The 27943-nt window shown below is 36.8% G+C and overlaps 1 protein-coding gene across 2 annotated transcripts; it reads left to right on the top strand.

The window, feature by feature from the left end:
• The first annotated feature begins 367 nt into the window (after positions 1-367).
• On the top strand, positions 368-13472 carry LOC136852546 (uncharacterized). Of its 2 annotated transcripts, none has more exons than XM_067127289.1 (10): positions 368-521; positions 4149-4253; positions 5006-5160; positions 5676-5797; positions 6979-7069; positions 7520-7633; positions 8793-8910; positions 9215-9310; positions 12282-12410; positions 13141-13472. In XM_067127289.1, exons 1-9 carry the CDS (start codon positions 480-482, stop codon positions 12405-12407), a joined length of 969 nt encoding a protein of 322 aa, XP_066983390.1. In that variant the 5' UTR covers positions 368-479; the 3' UTR covers positions 12408-12410; positions 13141-13472. The 2 variants fall into 2 exon arrangements, with proteins under 2 accessions (XP_066983390.1, XP_066983391.1); XM_067127290.1 differs by having other exon boundaries at positions 12282-12415.
• Positions 13473-27943: the final 14471 nt, after the last annotated feature.

Here is a 27943-nt window from a genome sequence, read left to right as displayed (position 1 = left end):
TATATTGAGACCACCGAAAGGTAGATCTATTTTCGGTGGCCTTGATTATACGCTGTACAGAAAACTCGATTGCGCAGAAGAAAATTCGGCATATTTTTTACTTATATCTTCCCTCACAGATGTGGAGTGGACAGAGCTATAGTGTCATTCCCCTATTAGGGTTTACTGCCTTCCCAATTTTGTAGTTATCTAAGTCCAAAGTCCGTAGAAGACTGTATTCATACAGTTCCCATAAGAACAAAGATTACAAGGAGTAGCAGTATACTGTACCTCTACTCTGAATGTGGACTGATAACATTAGTACTAAAAACATCATGACTTTACCAAGCCCACACACTCAGTCGATAGATATAATCAAACTTAGTTACATTTTCAGGATAACACCATAATCACACATCTCAAGTAGGACCTAGATAGTAGTGACACTATCTTCAGAATGCACAGAACTGGCCCTTGTCAGTGTCGCTTCTGAAGTAAACATGCGCGGAGTTGTTCTGACGGCTGCGTTTCTGCTGGTGGTGGTTAGTAAAATCGGCTCAGTGAAAGTTAGGTTTGAGTGTGAGTGTGAGTGTGAGTGTGTGTGTGTGTGTGTGTGTGTGTGTGTGTGTGTGTGTGTGTGTGTGTGTGTGTGTGTGTGTGTGTTTATCACAGGTTGATTTGAAAGAACTGTGTCAGATTAATGAAGAACATGACAACGAAATTTCTTTCTCTCTTATCTTTCACCTGGGGTAAAGTTTTTATGTTTGAATGGCACAGTTTGCTTGGGAAAGAAATTGGTCAAAAAGGAAATAAAAAGAACCTGACATCGCCCCTTTCCTTCAAAGATCTGTGATTCACGAAGTGAATGAAATTGTTGTGTAGGAATGGGTGGCCCGTCGGATAAAACAGGAGTTTAAGTCTGCCTGAAAGGCGAAGAGGGACTGTTCCCACAAGCTAAGTGGAACAGTTGCCAAAACAGTAAATGAAAGGTAAGAGTATGGTCATCAGTTAAACGAATGGCCTTTCTTTCAGTCCTATCCAGGGAGGAAACAAAAATGGAAACACTCCAAATAAGAAATCAGTATTTAAAACGGATAGAGGAAGCCAACACAAATCTTTAATAACTGAAAGGAGGAAAATAACTAAAGTTCTCTAAACAAATCACTCTTCAGAAGCTGATTTGAATAAACCAACTCAATTATGTGGTGTCATCACGGCAGTGTTGAACTACTCTAAACTTCCAGGAAGTGAGATTTGTATATTTCCATTAAACAGATTTGAAGACTTAGATAAGAGGTGACGCAGAAATAAGTAGTAAGTGTGTCATGACTAAGTTATGACACCCTTTTCAGAGATAATCATTAGGTCAGAGCTGATAAATTAAAGAAAATGAGATTGAATGCGAACAACAGAAATTGTTTTTTACGATGATGAAGAAGTGTTATGTAGGTCTGAAACAACTGCAATGCCTGAATAGAAGAGGTTGACTGGAGGTTACTGGCATAACAGAAAAAGTATGAGACATTAACTAGTAATGGTGTGTTTCAAACTTGTTTGCTATTGCTAAAAAAAAAATTCACAATGCCGTGATTAGATGTTTTGATTAAAAATCCACTTTATATCTGTAAATTTTATTACTGGTAAAAGTTTAAAATGAAACACTTTAAGTTGTGACAATCGGACACCTGAAAGGTGTTTCTCCTCAGTGTTTGCGTAAAAAAAAAAAACACTGGGACGAACACCGTATTTTATTAACTTCTGCCAACTCAAATCAGAATGGAAAAATTCTTCACATCAGGTGGAAGACGAAAATGTTCCTTGCCATTATATCCATAATGCAATTTACTGATATAATTGTAAATTTTTATCAGCAACTGTTGCTACTGTCCCTCTTCTTAAACATCAGCCATCGTAATGATTCCTTTTGGCAGGCACAACTAGGCAATGAATATAAGACTAGTCGTTGCAATGAGCTATCCAGTCCCTCTTTGGCTGGAACCGCCCTCTTCAGTGGCAAGATAATATAAGGCAACTAAACAGAAATAAGAATAATAAATGACGGTTGCTAGGCTAACGAAACTGGATATAAAGCAGTTACATAAAAGGCCAAGAGACAGCTCACTCTGGGGAGATTTAAAGCCGTAAGTAGAAAATTTGACCAACAGAGCCTTTTACCAAATTGTCATGTCCCTTAAAAGTATTAAGAACAAGGATAAAGTTCTCCAAAACCCAGCAGAGAAAATAACCAACATCAGCAATGTGAAAGGTCAAAATGGATCATGCCTGGCAGAGGGTATACTGGTGATCTAAAAGTGAGCCGGATTCAAGGAAGGTGTACAGTAACTGAGAATTGAAAAAAGCTTAGTGATACCAGAATTAAAGCAAAAAAGGACAGTATTGGGAAAAAATTGGAGCAGCCACCTTTCTCTGGAATGGGCTGCACCTATACATACCTAAAGGAAAGGTAAGTGAAAACTTTAACAATTAGGTAAAATAGGTAACACTGCACAAGGGCCGGTTCAGCTGCAAATCCCTATGAAGAAATCCGATCAGGCCGATGCACTGTTCTTAAGGATAAAAGAATCCTATGGACAGAGAGGGAAGGTCATAGGATTAAAGTGAAGTAAAGTTTATTCTACTTAAAGATGAACAACTTTTCTGAATATTCTCAGTTCGGGACATTAACTGCAAGATCCTTTTGATAAACTAAGATCAGCGGAAGCGCAATAAGCCTGAGTTCCATGTTCAATACTTACAAAGAATTTTATTGCCTTTGGAACTTTGAAGGTTTTTTTTATATACATATTCTTTCGAGTGGTCAGTCAAGAACGTCAGTTATGTTACAATAAGCGTCTTACCCTCCCTTCAGGTGAAGTGTCGAAGTACAATAACAGCAGTGTCGAAAATAAAATATAATTTCTCGCTGAATCACCAGGACTATTTGATCTAGAGATAAAGAAATCGAAACGGTATTGTTATCTCGCATCTTTATCAGTGATGCCTTGGTTCCAAAAGCTGAGGATTTTTTTGTGCTAAAGACAGGACGTTGAGTAGAGATTCTTATCTCGGGGATGAAAGGAGATAGATCACAATTATCTGGGGTGATACGATGAACCGAACAGTACTTTTGATTAAGATATCTCAAACAAAAAGCAGAGATTTCTCTATCTTATTACTGTAAATAAATAAACAAGTAAATTAATAAAGGGCAAACCTGAATGAAACTCAAAATTAAGTTACCAAAATGCAAGAGAGAGAGAGAGAGAGAGAGAGAGATGAAAGGTCCACTGCTCCTGTGAGTTACGTTATTAACAAACCTAAGTAAGGAAATTGGGTAACCTCCTCCGTAAAGATGTGATACCCACATCATATATACATACTGCAGATAATTTGGACGCATTATCTGTCGTGTAAAAAAATGCCAAAGAAACCCTATTATCCTTCAATCACCCAAAACCAATGCCAATATATTTAATTTCGGAGCTGCTTTGGCTTATCTACACGTCACCTATTCCCAGGTGCTAGTACTAAACACCGTATGGTAAATGTAAAGTAGACGGCCCACCGAAAATATCGTTTATTAATATAATTTGTCGACCACACAATATACAAATGGGTGTATATAATACATTGATCCCAAGGGGCTAGTAATAAACACGGCGTCCCAAGGAGCTTCCGCCATGTTTAGTACTAGGACCCCGGAGTAGGTGACGGGTAGATAACAAGCCAAAGTAGCACCTTTAATTTCAGTATTGCAAAATATAATAGGCCAAGACAACGTGCTTCTGAACAAGAATAAAGACCTTTTCTGAGTATTGCTGAAATGATTTAGTTGCCATAAAGGCTGGGTTAGACACCTCATAGTCAGCCAGGCAGGATGTGATTAGTAGTATCGTATTTGCAGCAACACAGGCATAAAATACACCTTTAGTACAATCCTTCTATCACGATATAGGTTACAGTACACTGGTTACAATGATTACTCTGTTTTAATGAAATCCTGATCAAAGTTTGGAATCAGTAAAGATAACGAACTGAAGAAACTTATGAACATTTGTTCATAAGACCTCTTCATCATCACAGCCATTATCATCCAGTCACATAAATAGGAGCCGTTTCAAACACCTCGTAAAAAGCTTATCTCAGGTTAAACTTCACCCTCTCTTCAGGTTACGCTAACAGCAGCAAAGGCATTCGGGAGGTCCTATGGACAGCACCTGGGACACCGCCGACATGCTGATCTACCTCAGGGAGATGACCCAGGACCAGGTTCGGTAAGGGGCTTTACTCTCCTTTTTGTTGGTCATTATGATCATAACTCTTCTTACCTGAGCATTTTGTTCACTGTAGAACTGATGTGGTAGAATTAACACTATACATATATATAAAAATTCTAGTCTTACATATATAATATATATAGATGTATATATATATTATACATATATATATATATATATATATATATATAGATAAACAATGATAACAGCATGTAAGAAGCATGAAGTATGACAACGTGCTAATCTGTTTACAGTAATAATATTAGATAAACAATGATAATAGCTTTGTAAGAATATGAAGTATGACAATATATAATCTGTTTATAGTAATATAAATTTAAAATAGTTTGATTTTTTTATGATTATTATATATTTACATAAATATCGAATATATATATATATATATATATATATATATAAATTATAGTTTATATTTTTATATATATATATATATATATATATATAAATTAAAATAGTTTATATATTTTATATATATATTATATATATATATATATATATATATATATATATATATATATATATATATATATATATATATATATATATATATATATATATATATATATATATATATATATATATATATATATATATATATATATATACACACACACACACACTTGCCTATGAATGCAATGTTCGTCTTAAGTTCACAAATCTCTCCTAAGCTGCCTCTTGAAAGATACTTAATGAAAGATTATTGATAGTACTTTACCTGTCACTGATAGGTTGAGCGGCAAGTTTACTCCCTGCTGGAGGCCATGAAGGGAAGTTTGGGCGAACTGTCCAATAAAAGGAACTCTTGGTACGACAGATATGACGTCCTGGCTCAAGAGGCCACCAACCATTCGGCCATGATCGCAGAACTGCTCGTCATCAGTAGGTACGACTAGCCCTATAATTACAAGGACAGACATTCAAGTGGGAGTGTTTAGGTATATTAAAAGGGATTACTAACCAATTAACATATATCTGAACGTGTAGGGAAAACATAGGGCGTTTTAAAACAGTAATGACTGCACTGAGATTCCTTAAAGACTAACTTGAAGTAAGTACACTGAAGGTATTGGTGATTAACGGTTATGTAGGGAATGCAGATAATACGTACCAGAAACTGAAAATTTACCGGAAATGAATATCTAAAGATGACTGACTGATGTAGATAAATAAATAATAAACAATTTCCGAATAATTAGAATTATAAATGAATAGACAGAAACGATAAACTTACATCAAGTATTTGGGGACGTAGGCTACTGCGGGTAACCGTGCACCGTAGAAAGACACGCATCCATCTATGCACCATATAATTTACATGTATGTGACTGAGTAAAGAATACTTATCAATACTGTTATTTACTTAATATTTTCATGCATTCCTATGTTTCCTTACTTCAGAGTAGCGATGCCAATCATCTGGACAACCGTCATGGCAAACCAACTACACTCCAGGAGGAGGCAGCTCGAGAAAGGACAGGAAATATTCTACGTTCCTCCTAATGCAGCCTTGGGAGAACCGGGTGAGTTCCTGAATTCATGGCCTAGAGAAGGTGTTGGTGATTTTAGGCTGGAAAGAGGTGATTAGAGATTTTTTTGTATTATTAAATGAGAACATTGACTTTTGTTTAACATTTATGAGCACAACCAAGGCCATCTCCAACATGAGTAGATTTTGCCTGCCTTGTTGAAACGTCATAGGTTTCCAGTATGAATTAATTGAAAAGAGTTTCTTATTGCTGTTGGAGGCTTCTTTTGCATGCCAGAAAACCTAATACAACCGGGTATTCACGATCAGGATTACCTGTCAGTTCATCGAATCTGGCGTTAATACTTACGTGTACACGACAGTTTGTGGACGGAGTCAGTCCACTCGCCAGAACGGATGAACTGATGAATTACTCAAAGTTCTTCCGACCGACTGACAGGTTATCACATGAGTGGGCGGGTAAGCAACGATTCTGACAGTTCGCCGCTGGATTTCGCCTGCGAAGGATCGCCTAATTCTTTTCATTGTTAGACCCTGCAGCGCTAACTGTAGACCGTCAGTGTCCTGCCTTTTTATGAAAGGTGTTACTAATGAAAGCAGACTTCACGGTCCATTTCATAAATAACTGAACCAACGCCCAGTTCTAAATTGAACTCATTAACACTGCATGAGAGTAGACATCTCTCTTTAATAGGCAACAAGTCTTTTACGTCTTTTTCTATTATTAAGTGAATTGCCGCAGCAGCTAGTCTATATTGCTCAACCTCCTCAAAAGCCAGTGGAGTTTCCATCAATGTCTTGTCGTGTCGCTACGATGAAGGCAAAGCGAGAACTGAGGACGATGACCTAGAGTTGACAGTCCGACTGACAGTTTCTCCCTTTTCACATGGACGCTTATCCGTCGAATGGTTGTGGGTGAACTGACAGGTAAATCTGATCGTGAATACCCGGCCTAAGAAGGGAGGCTGGAGATCAGAGAGACTTGTGGAATCAAGTATCAAGGAGCATACTTTGACTCTCATCATAGAATCTAGAAGAGGAAACATTAACAATTTTCTCTTAACTGAATCTGCAATGTCTTAAATGTGGAATTTTTGTGAGTGTTTGCTTAATGTCACCCTTCTAAATACGCTGTCTATGAGTGGATGATAAATTTCTGAAACGATATAGATGTATAAAGCTGAATATGAAGCATTAAACTTTTTCTTATTCCAGTTCCGCATCCCTTGCGGATACTCCCAACGACGCTCACGGACCAAGATGACTTCTCGGTTGAGGTCATTCTCAAGACGAATGAGGAAGCCAAGTAAGTCTGTTGACAGTTATGAGAGGTCATGAGACTCATCACTTTTGTTATATCTGAGTCACTCTAATTTTACACGCACACACACACACTCTACATATATCAAATATATACAGTAATGGGAAAACGAAGCAGTAATGAGCGAATGCAAGTTAATAGAAGACGGAAAGGGACGTCTTGAGGGAAGGTATTTTACTGGTGCAATGCCAGAACTAATATAGTGCTTTGAGCTTCCACACACATTAATATATATATTAATATATATATATATATATATATATATATATATATATATATATATATATATATATATATATATACATATATACACACATATTTATACATATATATGTGTTTACTTATGAATTATTTAAATTGTTCTATACATGTACACTTGCATGCATAGCTAAAGAACTCGCACCAAAGATAAGTAACAAATGCTTCTATCGTTAGCGTTGGAATTCGACTCATGTTCGAACCCGAGGAGGGCCGAGACCTGGACTGGGACAACGACGACGTCTTCTTTGGCATCCATCTCAGGTGGCACTTCGATTACGGCAACGACAGGTAAGCCCTCGGTTTCATTCGTAATGCCCAATGAAGTCCAGCAGAGCAGACGAGGACGGTCACCGATTTGCCAAGGAACCTACCGCCCGGTGAAATGATGGGAAGATGAATGACAGCTTTCGTTTAAGCGAGTGGACCAGGTGATATGAGAACTGACAATTGGGAAACGGTTGTGACAGATGTTTGAGAGTAAGGAAAATAGACATGTGTGGTGTTAAAGGGTCTAGAATAGGGTTATAATGGAATTCAGAGAATTGAGATTTGGATGATGTATTATGTTGTAGAGGGTCATCTCTTGAGTAGTTGAAGTAAACGTGAGGAATGTGATCGAAAATATAGGTAGGTGTAAACATTAGTCCGAGAGCTCCAGTGAAATTGGGTATACCAGCTTCGACCTTTACCCCAGATTCGTGCTTCATAGCAAGAAAGTGGCCTGTATCTAGTATAAACCTAAATACAATATCTCTCGTTTTCTTTGGGAAAAATTAAATTATAGTCATCACTCTCTTATTTGTTTATGCCCTTTCAACTAACGGTATCCTTTTCAGTCGACCTGAACAGGATGAGCGTTGTCCTGCGACAAACTGCCACAGAGGGATGACACTTTCAGCGTACTTAATTCTCTTAGTTGTCTTTTCAGCACTGAAACAAGTAAAAATGATGCGTATGATGCTGTAAGAAACTCTCAGCCATGTCCCATGACACTATCAGCCGCGGCCCATTAAACTTGCAGCCACGGCCTGGTGGTAAACTGTGTTGTTGGCACCTATAGTTGTGCCAGACGCACGATCATGACTAACTTTAACCTTGAATAAAATGAAAACTACTGAGGCTAGCGGGCTGCAATTTGGTATCTTTGATGACTGGAGGGTGGATGATCAGCATACCAATTTGCAGCCTTCTAGCCTCAGTACTTTTTAAGATCTGGGGCAGACGGACAGACAAACAGCCATCTCAACAGTTTTCTTTCACAGAAAACTAAAACCGAAGGACGACTCGATTTAGTTTTCTTTACAGACTTACAGTCCGCATAAGTTATCTTTGGTAGCCTTTCCAACTGTTTTACAGGACTTCGTACTAATTTTCATTCCCACCCCTCCCGAACTTCAAGCGTCTGCAAATAATCCATAGCGACTTATTTCATTTTTCCTTGCCACAGGGAGATATCTCTGCACGACAGATATGACGGATCCTTCAGAGCAGGAGAGGTCATCACCCCAGCATCGCACTGGCCCAACATCAAAGTGGGAGAGAAATTTGGCGTCAGTATCGTGAGGGTGAGCTAAAGCAGTCCGCGTCTGGTTACCTCTGATGTAATTAATTTATTATGCTGGTTTTCGAACTTCATTATGACACCCTGCAGCTTGTATGGGGCTGTAAAGGTTTGCTCCAGATTTCCGTTACTTTTCTCTTACTTGGGTTTCTTTTAAGTAAAAAAGTAACAAATGAACAGCAAATTACAACTGAATTATATTTTTCCACTATTTTTCTCAGGTCTGCTGACGTAGACAAACCCTTCATTCTGAAAACTACTTTATTTTTATTAGAAAAGGGTCACATGTCCTCCATTGTTCGTTTCAGAAAAAAAATTGTTTCAGTGCTATTGTCATCATAGGAAAGGATCTGTACGTCCAAGAACAGCCGGAAGAACCCTTCGTTCACACTTTCTGCCCAAGGGTAGGTATTCAGGGCCTCATCTAAATATATTTTGACCTTTTCCGTAGATGGAAAATTGGCTAGAATTGAATAATGTGTGTAACATCACAGTATGCCCGACTCCTGTTTTCATTAAAGTAACACAAAAAGGTAAAACATCAACATGAAAAACTGAAGTTAGCTGAAAAATTAAATCTATAGAGTTTCTTGTAAATGAACATAGCTAAAAATTAATGAGAACTGTTGTGTGAATTTATGTATCACCGGGTAAAGCTGTGATTATGCCAATTAGTGCTCACCAAATCGTGAAGAGAAAAGATACAAAAAGTTTTCTTTTAGAGCTTCTTCAGCAATATCATTTGATATTCCAATAAAAATATTTGCATCTCTTTGTACGTAAAGTTAGTTTTTCGTGCAAGGAAACTGATTTTGGTGTCTTTTGAAGCTGAATATTTACACTTCATTGTAATATGTTCAGAAGAGTGAAACAGCAAAAACAAATGGCCAAAATGATGAGCTACTATTTAACCAAGAACAAACATTCTTGGGCTATACTTTGCTGTACTGGAGTATTTTCCAGAAATAAAGTAATACGGGTATACAAAAGTTCCAGTAAAGCATAAAGCAAATTACCAGAGTCTCCTACGGTATGGGCATACTAGTATATGCAAATAAATGAGGTGACCTTGTATGTATGTATATATATGTATATATATATATATATATATATATATATATATATGTATATATATATATATATATATATATATATATATGTATATATATATATGTATATATATATATATATATGTATATATATATATATATATATATATGTATATATATATATATATATATATATATATATATATATATATATATATATATATATAATGTTGTCTCAGTTTTAATGTGTATGTACACAGTAGAACTGGTTCTCGCAAGTCGGTTAACGCCTCGACTCCCCAGTGAGAATCAAGATTGATCCCTTAGGGGTGGAGAACTTTAGACATATTTCCTGTCAATTCCGTCGTGTCACTTATTTAAGTAGTGATCTGTCATAGCAAGGGTGATGAGGGGCATGGAGCCAGCAGCCTCATCCTGGAAAACTTCATGAAAACTGGCATGGTAACACCCGTTATAGCCTCTCTCTCTCTCTCTCTCTCTCTCTCTCTCTCTCTCTCTCTCTCTCTCTCTCTCTCTCTCTCTCTATATATATATATATATATATATATATATATATATATATATATATATATATATATAATGTATATATATATTGTTACGTGGGTCATTCCCCTGATGAGTTTAATTATTAATTACTGTGATTTATATAGCCTCGCTTTACCTAAGACCCATGTAATCCTATCAATTAAGCTAATTTACCAAAAAGACAGATAATTAACTTAATTAGATCGGCCGCCAGTTCAATCTAGGTTACTGAATAGATTGATTTATTCTGAACACATGAATTAAATAAACAACATTACTCGACCATCTAGTTCAACAAAAGAATAAATGAAATAAAAAATCTTACGGGAGGTAATAACAGCTCCAACTTCGTCCCACTTTGGACACAAGATATTTCAACATAAGTTAGTGGGAACTTGTGACGCGCATATAAGCAATTTCAAACACGAGACTTGAGTACAGTGTTGTGCTAATCCTTCTCCACACAAGATTCTGGCCAGGTTCCAAGGCTTGCCCAATTCTGGAAGAGACATATTCAGATAACACTTCGATATCAAGGACCTCTCACTTATCATTAACTGACTGCAAGGGATGTATCTTAGATCAAGGATATTATGCTAACACCATGGAGGATAATTTATGCAATCTCACTAGGCAACAATAATTGTCCTTAATATATTTGACTTCATAAATGGGATACAGTTTTACTAGGATTTTCCTTGGTCAGTGACTGTTTAAGAGAGAAATTTGAAACAGGAAATAAGGGGAGTTCTCAAGGAAGGAACTGGGAGTAATTGTAATCTTCAGGCTTACCGCTGGAGTAGATAATGCAGCGATCAACTGCTTCAGAAGCCCTGGGTCCGCTGAAAAGGCAATTTTCCTGGCTGTTCCACAAGAGGGGGGGAAGGACAAAGGGAGGAGACTGGGAGAGACACGCGGTGCTTGTGCTCTCACTCAAGAGTATCTCTGGACCAACTGAGTTGGGTCAAAATGCCTGGGTGCTTGCTTGAAAGACTCCTCCCACCAGGTCTCGTTGGCTGGCCCGTGGGTGGCGTCTGAAAAATGACAAAAAACTCACCAGTATGAAGGTCATAGAAAAGTGAACTTAAGGTACACTCTAACTAAGGTGGCCCCCGTAAAACCTACCCTGTTGAATAGGCCCCTAAACTAAGCTTCAAACCCTTTGATGATGGTTGGTGTTTTTGAAAAACAAACCAGCTCTCTGGCTTGCCTCCCTAAACTGCTTCACAAAGAGAAAGCTTCGGTTTTTTCTTTTTTTACATTTCTACTAAATAAAGGAAGAGAGGCCGAACATTTTGACTATTTGTAAGAATATATATTAGGAAAGTGACATAAAAGGGATAACATAAAAGGGGTTCACAAGACTGTGTATATTTGTTTAGAACTGTAAGGTTTTCAGAGGAGATGATTCACTCTTAACATTCTTTCACGTTCTATAAAGATGGGAATCAATCCCTTGATGCAGCATTCTTATAAAAGAGCTCAGCTCACAGGGGTTATATACATACATACATACATACATACATACATACATACATACATACATACATACATATATATATACATACATACATACATACATACATACATACATACATACATACATACATATATATATATATATATATATATATATATATATATATATATATATATATATATATATATATATATATATATTGTGTGTGTGCACGTGTAAATAAACTTTCCGTAAGTCGTTGTTTTAGGCGAAACATGACACATTCTTCGAAAATCATAACAAACCATCCTCTTCCCGCAGCCTCGTCGAACTAGCAAGATGATTGCAGAGCCAAAGAAGCTGTGGTTGGTGGTGAATGAGGACCGTCAACATACCGGTCAAGTGGAAGTGCACAATCTCATCTGGTACCAAAATGAAAAGGCATAAAAAGTAAGGTAAAATGGAAAATATATCCAACAATTCATTTATTCTTGAAGCCCAGGAGACTAAGGCTATGTGAAGCTACCAAGCAATTGGGCAGTGTATATATGGGTGAAAAAACAAATTTGTCTGCATAGGGCCACTGATCTAACATGCCAGACATTCAGTGGCGAACAATACACTGACATGCTTTAAGAAACTGTCATGTAGCTCACTTTACGGCCACAGAACTTGCTGATACATTTCCCACCGAATGATGATACCCTCCTTTTTACTCAATCACCCTTTGTGATATTTTACTGTATACTAAGGGTGCTTCCATACTATAGTAAACCGTCATAAACACATTTCAGAGACTTACTGCTCACACATTCCAAACAGGCTGAATACAAGTCAACTACTTACTGGTAGTCATAACCAGTGCTTCATACAATTATCTTCACTTACGGTCATTGTTTTCAGTCTGTTTGCTAATATTGCCGGTGTGTGTTTATGACTTGTTTTACTGTAGTGGTGGACTCACTCTAGCACTAAGACTCGCATTTATCTAATATATTTCCGTACTTTTTCATCACTGACAAAATATGTTCAACATTCTTGTGAAATACATCCTGACTCTCATGGTACAAAATAATAAATGTTCAAATGGTTTCAGTAATGTTTACAGTCAGTAAGTCATAGACAGCTCCCAGAATCACAGATAATTATAACAGTATTAATTTTTCCTTTCTTTCCCCAGCATGCACTGTGATGGATGTCTTCGACTTGGAGTTACAACGGCTACTACCGTTCTTCAGATGTAAAAACCTATGCTTCTTATGTAGCCCGTTTATCTTCATTTTGGCATTTTTTTACGGTTTATTTTGCAGCCTGAATAAATACTTAAATGTCACAAAAAAGAAAAGGATTACATTCCCAAATTAAATGCCTGACCATGTAAACAAAGTTCCAATTCTGCATTTCTACAAACAAAGTGATCACTTTCACATTAGAGTTTAGGCCTTTAAGAAATTCATCATTTTGTTGTAAATGAACACATACGAAAATTAAAAATATATAAATATAAAAAAAGGAGTATTTTATTGCTATTTCTGACTGGTTAAGCAGGTGTTGTAGTTTTAAATACAATATACTACTCCACAAGATGTACTTCCAAAACTGCACTTTTTGGTGGACTCGATTAGTCATTTTGGGTGATCCGTTTGACTAAGCAAAGTAGTAAGACACTCATTTGTCTCATTCCTGACACTAAACTGGCTAGTTTTCCTTTCCAGTCCCTTAAAATTAAGAATATTTGACAGTGAAGATTATGGGGGAGTAAACTCAAATGGTATTTTTCCTTTTTCTGTCCATAATGTTGATTACATACTTTGCTTCTACTTGCCTGCAATATTTATAGTTAATTCTAGAAGTCTTTCCTTTTCTATGGTAAGGTTCAGTAACACAGTACTCTAGAACTTTTGCTATGGCAAAGACGAAAATGGAGAGTGATATTCCTAATCATACAGCTGCATTGATGAAACTTCAAAACTTCAAACCTGGTGCAAGTGCGTTTTTGCTGAGCAGGCTCACATGGATCTCATTTTATTAATTGTTTTACCTTATTTACATTTACTTCTTTCTTTTTATTTTAGTTTAATGTCTACTTTTGCATTCCTTTTTCCAGTACTGAGCTACACTCTCTGTTGGAGCCCTTGGGCTTGTAGAATTCTGAGTTTCCAACTTGGGTTGAAACTTTGGCAACAATAATAATAATATTATTATTATTATTATGAGATATAGTAGTAAATGAGTTCTTTGTTATCCGCTTTGTTTTTGAGCATTATTAAAGTACCATTATTAATAATGAAGATGCCAGCATGCAATAACCCTCCCCAATTTTAAATACCTTGCTACAACTTTCAGCTTTGCAGAATAAGAGAGACTTTTCCTATATTGTGAAACCTGGGGGGAGGGGCAAACCAGTCCAACTCAGTGCTGGCCCCAAGCCTGTATAAATGGGGAAGGTAGGCATCAGGAAGGGCTCCAGCCATAAGTTAAGTATACCTTAGTTTTACCAGACCACTGAGCTGATTAACAGCTCTCCTAGGGCTGGCCCGAAGGATTAGACTTACTTTACGTGGCTAAGAACCAATTGGTTACTTAGCAACGGGACCTACAGCTTAATTGTGGAATCCGAACCACATTATAGCGAGAAATGAATTTCTATCACCAGAAATAAATTCCTCTAACTCTTCATCAGCCGGCCGCTGGAATTGAACTCCGGCCCATTGAATGACAGTCTGAAGCTCAACCGAGTCGGCCAACAAAGGGCTACAATAAAATCCAGCCAAAACCAAATGTGACAGTTTACTTTCATCAGAATTCGGATAGTGCTAGGGCGTCCCCTGTAGGCAACGTGCAGGGGCCTCGCCTGCTCCCTGTGATAAATGGGCAAGGGCTACTGGGTAGTGGGCGCCCCCAGTAAAAGAAGCAAGTAAAAAAAAAAAATGAGAAGAGTGAAGAGAAGGAAAAAGGTGGTAGCTTTGAGAGTTGGGACCTTGAACGTGGGGACAATGACTGGAAAGGGAAGAGATATCAAGGATCTGATGGAGAGAAGGGTAAGCATTTTGTGTGTGCAGGAGACTAGATGGAGGGGAAATAAAGCAAGAGCACTGGGATGTGGATATAAATTGCTGTATAGTGGAACAAATAAGGAAGGTAGAAATGGAGTGGGAATAATTCTATCAAAAAGCTTCAAACACAGCATAATAAGCGTGAAGAGGACAAGTGACAGAACAATGATTGTGAAACTGTGCCTAGTTGGAAAAATAGTCAACATCGTGAGTGCTTATGCCCCTCAAGCAGGACTTGATGTGGCATTTTGGGAGGAAACGGACCAACAGCTGATTGAAATACCAGCAGAAGACAGATTAATTATTGGTGTTGACACGAATGGACACATAGGAAGGACCAGAGAGGGTATTGAGAGGGTGCATGGTGGCTGTGGAGTTGGAGAAAAAAACACGAGGGAGAGACGGTTGTGGACTGCGCAGTTTCATTGATTTGGCTATTGCCAATACCTGGTTTGAAAAGAAAGAAAATCAGTACATCACATACAAGAGTGGAGCAAGAGAAAGTCAAACTGACTTCCTCATGTGCAGAAGATCACCTCTGAGAGAGGTGAGAAATTGTAAAATTTTAAATGGAGAGTGTGTGGCAACACAGCACAGGGTGGTGGTAATGAACTTGGAAATAAGAAAAAGTAAAAGGTAGGGCTGCATGGGTCCCATCAACAATCAAGTGGTTGAAAATGACACAAGAGGAGGAAGCAAGCAGGAATTTCAGGAGAGAGTATTGAGGGAAGTTAGACTGCTAGAGGGAGTGCAAGAATGGTGGAATCACAACAGTATGGTGACAAAGAGAGTGGGTGGAGAGATGTTAAGAAAGACATCTGGAAAGAAACCTCCTGACGATACAGAAACCTGGTGGTGGAATGATGAAGTGAAAGAGGTGGTGACAGCTGAAAAAGATGCAAAAAATTTTTGGGAAAAGTATGGACAGCAAGAAGATAAGGAGAGCTACCAAAGACAAGAAAAAGTAAAGAAGGCAGTCGCACAACAAAAAGCCAAGGGCATTGGATGACATGTACGAAGAGCTGGAACCACCTGAGGGGGAGAGAAAAATTCACAGAATTGCAAAGTCGAGGGACAAGAACACCAAAGACTACTCCCATATAAAACAGGTTAAGGATGAGAATGGAGTAGTTTTATGCAAGGAGGATAAGATAAAGAAGAGGTGGAAAGAATATTATGAACACCTGTTAAATGAAGAAAATCCTAGAAAATTCTTTGAAGATGGATTCCGGAACCTTGGTATGACACATACTATTAGCAGGAAGGAAGTAAAGAAGGCACTAAAGATGATAAACGGTAAAGCAACAGAACCAGCTGGAATTCCTGCAGAGTTGTGGAAGAGCCTGGGAGAAGAAGGAATAGACGTGCTGTGGGACCTAGCAAAGAAAACATACAGTCAGGAAAAGATACCAAAAGAATGGAGAGAAAGCTTCATTGTGCCTATCTACAAAGAGAAGAGTGACATCCAGGATTGTGCAAAACACAAGGGAATAAAACCAATGTCTCACACCATGAAAATCTGGGAAAGAATAATGGATCAAAGAATTAAAGAAACATCTGTAGGTGAAAAACAGTTTGGTTTCATGCCAGGAAGAGGAACAACAGATGTAGTGTTTGCCCTCTGACAGATGATGGAAAAACACCGGGAAAAGCAGAAAGGACTGCACATAGTATTCATAGATTTGGAAAAGGCATATGATAGAGTCCCACGCCAAGAGGTTTGGAGGTGTATGCGAGTGAAGGGAACACTGGAGAAGTATGTGAGGTTGGTCCAAGATAAGTATGAAGGAGCAAAACACACAGGTTAGAAGCAGTGTTGGGTTAACTGAATGGATACCAGTAAGAGTTAGTTTACATCAGGGATCTGCTTTAAGTCCATATCTTTTTGACCTGATAATGGATGTACTATCTCAAGGAATAAGAGATCAACCCCCCTGGTCCATGTTGGTTGCTGATGACATCGTGTTATGCAGCTCCAACAGAGGGGTAGTGGAGTCAAAACTGGAGCAATGGAGGAAGGTACTGGAAGACAGAATATTAAAGATCAGTAGGAAGAAGACTGAATACCCTAAGTTTTGATGAAGATCAAGACTCCGTGATTAGTATGGATGGGACAAAGTTGAACTGAGTAGAAAAATTTAGGCATCTTAATTCAACAGTGGCTGATGATGGAAATTTGGATGTAGATAACACACACAGTGCAGACTGGATGGAAAAATTGGAGAAAGATGTCAGGTGTCTTGTGTGACCACAGAATTAACAGAAAGGTTAAAGGAAGAGTGTATACGACAGTAGTGAGACCAGCTTTGATGTATGGAGCAGAAGCATGGCTGGTAAAGAGGGTTCAAGAGAAGAAATTGGATGTGGTAGAGATGAAAATGCTCAGGTGGATGTGTGGAGTAACAAAAATGGACAGGATCAAAAATGAAAGAATAAGAACTACTTAAGTCGTAGAACTATCAGAGAAGGCCCAGGAAAGAAGACTGCAGTGGTATGGCCATGTGATGAGAATGGATGAGACACTGTAGGGAGGAGGGTGACGCAGATGGAGGTGGATGGATGTAGTTAGAGAAGATCTGAGAGACAAACAATTGTCAAAGGATGATGTGTTTGACCGAGCCAGGTGGAGCAAAGTTGTCAGAAACATCGACCCCACATAGAAAAGAGAAAAGATGCAGAGAAAGAAGAAAATGGCAAGGAAAAGTTGAGCACACTTCATCACCAAATAGTTATAGAAATGTGATACAACCAAATAATTTAATGTAACTATTAATAGCACCTGGTGGAAGTTGGTAGAACTGTGACTGCGTTTGAGCCGTTGTTGCTCAACTTCCACAGACTACCTACGCGCATGTTTATTTGGAACTCGCGGCTGTGGCAAAGTATCCATGTCTTACCCAATTTTTAGTGTTCATTTTACTGTTCACATATTCCTGTCTCCATCTTTATTCATATCACACTAATTCTCAAGTTGTATCTCTTTACAACACATGTGTATTTGCCTGCTTATCAATTGTGAAAAAAATACACATGCCTACAAAGCTCTGTACGTTGTCTTGGGGAGCCAACTCCAACAACACCCTTGTTTAGCTCCCCAATCTAATTTCAGTAAGTAGAAGACTTCATTTGCAATTATTTGCTCATTTTTTTTTTTACTGGGTGAGGGAGCAGGTCTAGTTCATTTTCTCAGGGTGCCCATATGTTGGAGAGACCAAAGTCCCTAGAAAGATTTGTTAATCTCTAGAGAGGCTACATCTTCCTGTTAGTAAGACGGGTGTGGAGAGAGGTGGCGAACCATAAAAATTCCATGTGTCATACCAGCCCAGTTTAGCAACTTCTCCCAGAAACTGCCAAGATCCCGTTCTTCCCCTTAAATTCATCATGCTCTTTACAGAGCTGCAATACCATCATAAAAATAAAGAACTTCTTGAAGCACCAACTGCTGTAGCAGTAATACCACTGATAAATCTCTTAAGGAGTTAAATGCCCACCAATCCATGCCTTAAATACCCCTTGATTATGAAACAATGATTGAAATAGCACATATTTTTTTTATAAACTTGTAAAAAATAGTTAATTTATAGTAGAAAAAAACGTGCCGCACTCACCCTTGTCCAAAATTACAGTTACTTTCAACTCTCATTCAAAGATAAATCTAGATCATAATAACTAATCTTAGAAGAAAAAGGGTGGTAGTGTTTGCATCCAGTCCTCAAGAATTATACGCAAGTTCAGGTGCTAGTGTGAAGTAAAACCCCAGTGGCTGTGTCATATTTGTTCGTTCCTGTGAAACTGAATTACTCATTCTGTCTGAAGAATACAACACATTTGCTTTTTTTATTTCTTGAAAAGGGAAAGCCGTGATAAAACCCCTATTCCTTGTATGAAGTCAGAGTATCTGGAACTTAATTTCTGATTTTCTTGGTGGTTATATTTTCACCACATTCGCCGTAAATAGCTACAGAAATGTAAAAACTCGTACACGGCACAGTCTTCACTGTGTATCATTTAAGATTGTCAAAAATGAACTTGACAGAGCTGCATCGAGATATTGGAGGATGGAGCAAATGAATAACAACTGTCAAATACTCTACTTATTCAAGTCTTTCAAGAAGAAAAATGGAGGATTCTAACTCCCTAAGAGTCAAGGCAATATAAATTTGACAATAAATATGAAGTATGCTTTGTAAATCCCGGCCCTCAGATTGTCTTTGTACTGAAGTGTACGTGTCAAACGAATCTACGGGTCTCACAGAGCGCCTTCGGTGGTGGAGAGAGAGAGAGAACTCCAAACTCTAAATACTACACACAGTAAGCTGTGTTTTTAATCTAATTTTTTATGCCATCCAATATTATTGCTTACGTAGCAGTCGTTTTTACTTTGTTTCCAGATATTCTCTATCTCGGAACCGTTAAGACAGCCCTAATCATTTTTACACCTTTGCCAGTACCTGCCATTTACTTTATATTTAACAAACTCCTGAATAATTTTTATGCAAAAAAAAAAAAAAATGCGATCATTCATCAGTTTCTATCGATTTGAATACAAATCAGGTTTACAAAGACTGATTTCGATGCTTGTGGCATATTTTGGATTGTATGAAAAAACAGTGAAGTGTACTGAAATTACCAACTAGCAAAAGGTTAGTCTGAAAATAAATAGTGTTCACATAAAGCGCCAAAATGAATGGTTCGAAACAAAAGTGTATAAAACAATGTGTAACCTTAAAAAATAACAAAAGTGATGTAAGAATCATAACATAACGGATTTTTTAAATAAATAAATTCGTATTTATTGATAGTGGTAATTGCATATATTCTCAACCTTCAGAACCATTATAAAAGTTCCAAATGCACTGTAATATTCATTTGTTGCAGATTTAAGTGAAACAAGAGGAAACGTGAAAGTATACTGAATTTTAACTTAAAATCTATATGATTCATTGCACAATCATATATAATATAAGCACATACTCTTAATAAAATAAAAAGAATAAAATTCCCAACTAACACGTTTGTTTTGTGGCACATTGCTTCTTGTAATGGCGAACTTAGTACTGATTGTCACTAGCACACCCGCTTTCTTTTTCCATATTATTACGTTTAATTATCTGTGGTAAACGCGATTTCCGGTTAGATAATAGCGTCAGTATCGCAAATTTAATCAGTTTAGAAGTGAATCTGGAGACTTAATGACGGGCAATTTGATAAGTATTGGTGTGAAATAACATTCCTGTTAGGCCTAGTTGAGACTACACTACTATAAGCCGATTCACTTAAGGTAGATTCTTGAGCCTATGAGACGTTTGTTTGGCGGCCTCTGATTGGCTGGTACTGGGAGGTATGCAGCTCGCTCACTGTTTCATTTTAATGTTTGTAGCTCAGAAAACTTGAAATATTTTTATATTTCTTCATTTATCTCACGTTTTACACAAGATAGGAAAGTTTTTGTCATACCATAGGATTCGGTATTAATTGTACAACTAAACCGTGATTTCCTGAAATCAGTAAGATAAAACACAAAGGAATTACAACGAGTAAAAGTGAAGAGAGAAGCATTTCATTCTTTATACCTGTTTTTACATATCGTCAAATTTTGCATCATTCGTGCGATCAAGATAAAATAAAACTTGTGTTTTCATACAATAAATTCACCCTGAATACGCTCCCCTAATTTTCACAGCGTCATTGATCGTTTAAATGGTTGCCACTTTAGTGATAAAGGAATTTCTTTGCCTTGTTGTTAATTTGGTCAAAATTGTCACTCAACCAGGCCTACTGGTTAGTCACAGCAAGCTATTAACTTAGGTTTAGGTCATGTAGGTAAGAAATGAGTAGGCTTGAGGGAAATGGTGACGCTGCAGGGTTTAAGTGAGGATGTATGAGGCATGGAATCTGACTTTTCAATTAATTTGAAAGTAAGCCAAAGCGATTTTAAACATGGCAGTCCTACAGTTTAGGGGTCCAAATTTCTTTCCTATTTTCAGTTTCAGATCTGAAAACGTTAGTATATTTGCGGTAGAACTATAGTATAACTCCGGACAGCTTATTACCTTGGATTTTGGTTGCTTATCAAAAAAAAGTTAAGTATGCCTTAGTTTTACCAGACCACTGAGCTGATTAACAGCTCTCCTAGGGCTGGCCCGAAGGATTAGACTTATTTTACGTGGCTAGGAACCAATTGGTTACTAAGCAACGGGACCTACAGCTTATTGTGGAATCCGAACCACATTATAACGAGAAATGAATTTCTATCACCAGAAATAAATTCCTCTAACTCTTCATCAGCCGGCTGGGGAACTGAACTCCGGCCCATCGAGTGACAGTCCACAGCTCTACCAACTCACCCAACGAAGAGCTTAAGGTTGCTTATCAAGAATTTACCATTGTTTTTGGCGGTTGTCTGTCATAAACCTCAGAACTGATATGTTATTGTATGCTGACCATCTTGGAATGCTATTGTGCATGTGCAGTGTTATAGGGGAACTTTTGATAGAAAGTGGAGCTTCCTTTACTGGGAGGCAGAGACCCCTGGCTAAGTAACATGACCTACTAGGTTAGGTTAGGTAAGGGTAGGTTAGTTACTATAGGTTTCCTTAGCCAACCCCTTCTTGAACTCCCAAATGCCTTGCGTATGCACGGAACCATTCTAGGGTGGCCATCATAACAATAACATGTCCATTCTCTCTCTCCCTGTGTTTTACCCCACCCAAAAGGTCCCCGATAAAGATGTGAGGTTAATAATAATTGAATGCCGATAAACAACACCACCTCCTTCATCAGCAACACTAAAAGTATAGGAAAACTTAATTTCCAAGGTTTTAAGCCGTGCAGAGTTGTTCCATAGTTTTACCGTAGTTACTTAAAAATGGGATGTTTATCTGCTTACAGAAGCTGAGAGAGTAAAAACCAGCGAGAATAAAGCTCTGCTCCTCACGGGAGTAGTAGTGTCAGTGTGCCCACAACTATGTTTGTGGAGTGAGCGTTTAGGAACCTGGCACGGGCTCTTGCTCTTCAGCAGCCGCTTTTTGATAAATCTGAAAAAAATGAGCAGTTTCTCTGCTTACAGAAGCAGAGATTTACGATTTTCTCATAATTCTATGGGTCCGTATCCCCTAAGACATGTTTTTGGTTATTCACATTCCCCCTTTATACCCTTTGGTTTTTTATCATCTCTGCTTCTGTAATCAGACAAACTGCTAATTTTTTCATTGTTTTCCATGATTCCATAAATATTTGATAAAAATCTGCATGTTGATCTTGACTTTACGTAATGCAATGAATTTGGACCCATAATCTGTAGGATTGCCTTAAATATTTACTTGCATGTTCTCAAAGCATATAAAATTATATATCCCTTGGGAACAGACTCCTTGGATTAAGCATCAGATTTTTATATTTGTATTTCCCACCAGCATAATCACACAGCTGTATTTATTTAATGCTATTTATGGGCTCTAGCCTATACTAAACACTGCAATGAGGGTTTGTGTGGCCATCTGTATATCTTTAGTGTAAACCATGCGCCAAGTCTTATTCCAGAGTTGAAAATATGATTTTTCTCTTCTAGTCTGTGCACTGAGTAGACTAGACTAAAATTGCTAAAGTTCATTTTGTTAGCAAATGAAAGTTTTAGAGATACGGAGCCCCTCCATTTAGCCTACAAGTATGGAAACCATGGTGGAAAAGTGAGGGGTGGGGGGTAACATACACAGAGTGACGTTTAATTACGTATATTACCTGTCTGAGGAGTCTTTGCCCCCTAGAGCCCTACACCTACCCTAAGTTAGTTCGCCATTATTAATAAAAATAAATAGCATTGCAACCAGACCTTTCCGGGACCGAAGGGAAGCTGCAAACAACCTTTAGTAATGCCTGCAGTGCACCATATGAGTGCACTGATGCACTAGTCCTTTAAGGGTATTCAGCATCAATGCCCTTAGTATTTGCATGGGCTTAACTTACGCCATTTAGCCTAACACAAACTACCTTTCTCTCTTCATCAACATCAGAGTCACAGGTTGTTCAGTACTACCAAGATTATTCTACAATTTCACTTTTAACTGCAAGAAATTTCGCTATAAAGTTGAACCTAAAGAAGCAGGCTACTATATCCAAGTAGCGAATAGCCTACGTTCTGGCCGGTTAGGAGAGGAGTCTGGGTGACTTTTCCTGTTTATAATGCACTTTTTTTGCAAGTTTATGTACCGCTATAATCTACCAATATATTAATTACTGAGCTCATAACGTACCAGGACAAAACTTTCTTCCATTAAAATGAAAATAAACACTCAACCTCGCAAAAAAAAAAAAAGGCTAAGCAACTATGGATATACGTAACACTTGTCAAGTCATGTGACATGGTGCCGAATTCCCAAGGCCATCCGAGCGACTTTTAACACAGTTTCAGATCGTCCTTCTATTACTTTAGTACATGTAAGATAAACTTTTGATATAAAAATCTTTCATAAATACCATTTTATCTGTCGTCATTTCCAAGTTATAGCCTTAAATGGATATAAGGTTCCACAGAACAAGACTAACTAAATAACCCCCTTTTTTATGGACAGACAACAGAATATTATTAATCATTGTTAATTATATATAAAACAGTGATCTTGGAATGAATAAACTATGTATATTACAAAAATATTCAGCAAAATTAACGAAAACTCGTTAAATCTTCCTAGATGACTTTTTATGTCTTTGGATGAAGGAAATGATTTTAAGAGGAAACCAAATCACAACAAATGGAATTCATCACATATAGAGTGAACTAGAATTATTTTATGTATGATAAAATGTTCCATTCCAGCTGTAATGTATCAAATATTTATTCAATTCAGATTCACACAAGATATTAATTATTCAGCCTATTCCGCGGTTTCATGACGTTATTTGAACAATTGGGTTTGGTAAGTCTCAAGTTGAACAACGCTGCTATAGACATCTATTGAGAGTTGAAATTAACAATAAAACAAATAGTAACTGAAAATTTTTGTTTACGAAATTAGCCTTTTATTCTTTTTAAAATCAGATAATTTATCAAAATTTATCTTGTGTAGTTCTGGCTGGGGCCAGATTCTATCATTTGAAAAATAAAAATACAGCAAAAATCACAACAGTGACGAAGGGTTGATTGTACAAAAATGTTATTGTATTGTTTAAGAGTGAGTTGGACAGTGACTAAATCTGGTTCATCAAACTCTGTCTGCCTTTTCGCCTCAATCACTCAGTAACTTTATCATGAATTCTCAAATTCACTTCATGTCTCTATTTTTCTGTCCAAAGCTTTTTTTTTTTTTTTTTAGGTCGATGCATGTGAAAAACAGCTATTTTTATGTTAATTTCAAACTTCTCAAATAATTGTTTCATAAGAACCACTAGATTCCCACATCTTTATCCCTGTCGAAACCCACACCGTTCTTTCTCTGTTAATTCTCCTGTCATCTGTCTTACTCTTTCAAATAATATCCTACCATCCATTCTCCCTGAAATAATGCTGCAATCCCAGTTGGAAAAGAAGAATGCTACAAGGCCAAGGTCTCGGTAGGGTAAGCAGCCACTACAGAAAAGGAAACAGAGTAAAGAATAAACGATGAAACAGGAATAAGAAAGACAATAAAATGAAGATATGTAACTAAAAATATGATAAGTGACAAAGTGGAATAAATATGAAAAATAAACCATGAAATAAGACACGTCAACGTGCTCAAAAACGAAAAAAATCACCAAGTTGGCACTATGAAGTTCCAACAATTCGCCAACAAGATTAGGAAGGTCACTCTACAAAGTGGTTTAAACAGGAATTAAACTTCTAGAAAACTGCTTGGTATTCAACTTCACAGAAGAACAGGTAAGACTGTTAGAATGAACTCCGTGGCCAGTACTAGCATGGTGGATGTACAGTATTGGGAAAAATGAATAAAAAGGACGACAAGAATTATGGAATATCTAATATAATCTGCACAATGAGCCAACTTGACGATAATGCCAGAGATTTAATATCAAAATCGGGGGTAAGATATTTAACAAAACTCAAGGTCTTGTCCAATATTTTGAGGTGCGAGTCAGCTGCTAGAGACAAAAACCATTTGTTTGGGTGTGTGTAACTGAAGAAGAAGCAGGTTGGCTTAATTTCTTAATTGTCAACGTACAATTACGAATGATACCTAGGGTTTTATTACTTATATATTGTCACGGTGTGTTCCAAGTACCTGGTTATTACACAACTAATCACAAATTCAAAAGTTTACCTCACTTCAGCCAGATACCTGAACTCTCATAACAATAAAAAATTACGACTGAGTACTCTAAAGGTAACAGTGATCCCTTAAATAGCTTATTAATCACGTGAAAAATCAAACTAAGTTTATCAAAACAAGTGTGAGGTATGAACAATTAAACAAGAAATATACTAGAGCAAAAGGGCATCACTACGTCAAACAACTTTAACTGTTTCCCTGGTATTAATTCACTTCAGCAAAACTAAAGGAACAAAACATGTTTATCACTTTGCCTTATGCACACAATTAACCCTATTCACTGGTGGTTAACAAATGAAACATTGTTTTTAAAACATTTTAAATACAAAATTTTATTTTTTAAATACAAAATTTTATTTTTTAAATTCAAAATTTATAATTAGAACTCACAATCTGAAAAAATTTACTATTACTTGAAAACACAAAAATTAATTAACTCTTGAGTTAAATTATTAAATAAAACTAAATCACAAAATCTTTCATTTAAGAAATTAAATTAACCAAGCAAAATTTTAACTATCAAGAATTACTCAAGATTTGAAAAGAAAATATTAGTAAATGAAAATTACATTAAGTATGCAATGTTAAATTATCAAGAAATACATAAATTGCTAAATAAATAAATGTTAAATCACCACTATATAAAATGTGAAAAATCAAGAGATTTCAAACACAAGAACATATAAAAATACACAAAAGATGTACCAACAATAATTTCATTAAGGCAAAAATTTCTTAATATACCTTATTATGCCATGGTAATAACAAGAAAGTTCACTTTACCTTACACAAGCTTGTGAAAACTTTCGCAAAGTCACCTGAAATGCAGCTGCTTGAGATTCACAAAGTACACTTCTGATAGGTGCCATTACACACTTTTCTTACATTCAGATCTCAAAAGCTAAGTTTAATATCGGTGACCACACATATATTTTATGTTAATAACTTCCCTCTTTTGAAGAGAGAGAGAGAAAAGAACCACACAAACGGTCTCTGAAATCAGAATGAGCAAACTTTTGGACTCCAGCAAGAAATGAAACAATCAGATGACGTCACTTCCAGAGCAAAATGTTTTGGGGCCAAAACCAGCGTGTTAGAACAATACGTGATCAAAGCAATATAATCTTAAACATGACGCAATTGCCATGTGCTTCAGTGCAATACTTGTTCGCATTTCTCAAAAAGGTAAACGTTTTTACCAGAAAATCATGTGGGACAAAGCTTATAACGAAATCTACACAATCAAAACAGACGGCAGCTGGCTAATCATAAATGGCATGTTTTTAAAACCAAAGTTGGGTTTCAGAACAGTCCATGAAACACTGCGAAATCACTAGTCTTTTTCTTGTATGACACAAAATCTTAAACGACTCAACTGCTATTCTCTCGCTTGTCAACGTTATCTTTAGCGATGAATCACATGACATCTGGTCTTACTCGAATCTCTCTTCCCCGCTACTACGCTATTACCAAGAAAAATACTATTAATTCTTAATTATGTTGTTAATTTATCTAAATCACTAACTCTTTTGAGATTTAACATTACACTACATATGATACTTCAACAATTATTATTATTACACAGAACACATAACTAGAATAGTAAATATATCAAAATCATGTAAAGATATACATTTTACAAGGCAATTTCATGTATATATATATACTGTATATATATATATATATATATATATATATATATATATATATATATATATATATATATTAGCTCATTGCAATGTAAAAATGCCTAACACAGATACAACATAGTGCAAAGCTAATATAAAAAAACTTACAGTACATTCAAAACATTATATATGCGTAGTATAATATATGTTTAATGGTAGCAATGGGATAAGACTAAGTTACTGAGTAGCGTTCACAAGTTAGTAAAGAGGCTACAGTACTAATGATAGCAGCCAGTGCCAGGCAAATAAAAGGATATATATTTGGTCTTTTTATTCGTCTTCTTCATCTCTCCTCTAATAACAATAATAATAATAATGAAGAAATCCACAGTGGTGTAAATGTAAATATAGTCAGAAATATATATACACTTACAACACTGTGGATTTCTTCACCATTTTTGTGACCCAAGGTATTATGAGATTTTTATGAATAATAATAATAATATCTCAAAGGACAAACTGTGATTTAATCAGTAAAGGCTTCACAGAACGAGGGACGAGTATGGACATCCGCTGACAATGAGTGGTGTAATGACATGGCGCTGGCTTTCCACAAGAATCTTTTGATTAGAGGAGAAAAGAGTTGTCAATTTCTCTAGACTGCACTTATTCGTTTACATTAGTATTAAAAGAGAGTGAAGTACTATCGAAATTGACAGGGAAGCCCATCTCTGACGAATCTGCACTGTTGATGTAGGAAAACACCGGTGACTGAAATGATAACGAATTTTGAAACGGATACAAGACGACTCTTGTCATACCGGTGTTGTAGAGATGTGCTCATAACGTTGTTATTTGATGAATTTTGTAAATACAAGAAAATACCGCGATGCCCATATCATTCAACTTAAACTGGCAGTATTCACGAAATTTGTCAAGAAATTAACGAAACACTATAGCGTTCGTATCCATTAATTCGGCACCATAAACTCACTCGAGGAAACTGATAATGATTCACTATCTTATCACTCGAT

This window comes from Macrobrachium rosenbergii, chromosome 25 (assembly GCF_040412425.1).
Source record: "Macrobrachium rosenbergii isolate ZJJX-2024 chromosome 25, ASM4041242v1, whole genome shotgun sequence".
NCBI classification, from domain to species: Eukaryota; Metazoa; Arthropoda; class Malacostraca; order Decapoda; family Palaemonidae; genus Macrobrachium; species Macrobrachium rosenbergii.
Note: the sequence above shows the minus strand (reverse complement) of the source record. Positions and strands in the feature narration are given on the sequence as shown.

Coding starts and splice junctions, on each gene's coding strand:
- LOC136852546 (XM_067127289.1), top strand. CDS start 480: ATGCGCGGAGTTGTTCTGACGGCTGCGTTTCTGCTGGTGGTG. Junction 5,798..6,978: donor TGCAGCCTTGGGAGAACCGG/GTGAGTTCCTGA, acceptor TTCTTATTCCAG/TTCCGCATCCCTTGCGGATA. Junction 8,911..9,214: donor TTGGCGTCAGTATCGTGAGG/GTGAGCTAAAGC, acceptor TGTTCGTTTCAG/AAAAAAAATTGTTTCAGTGC.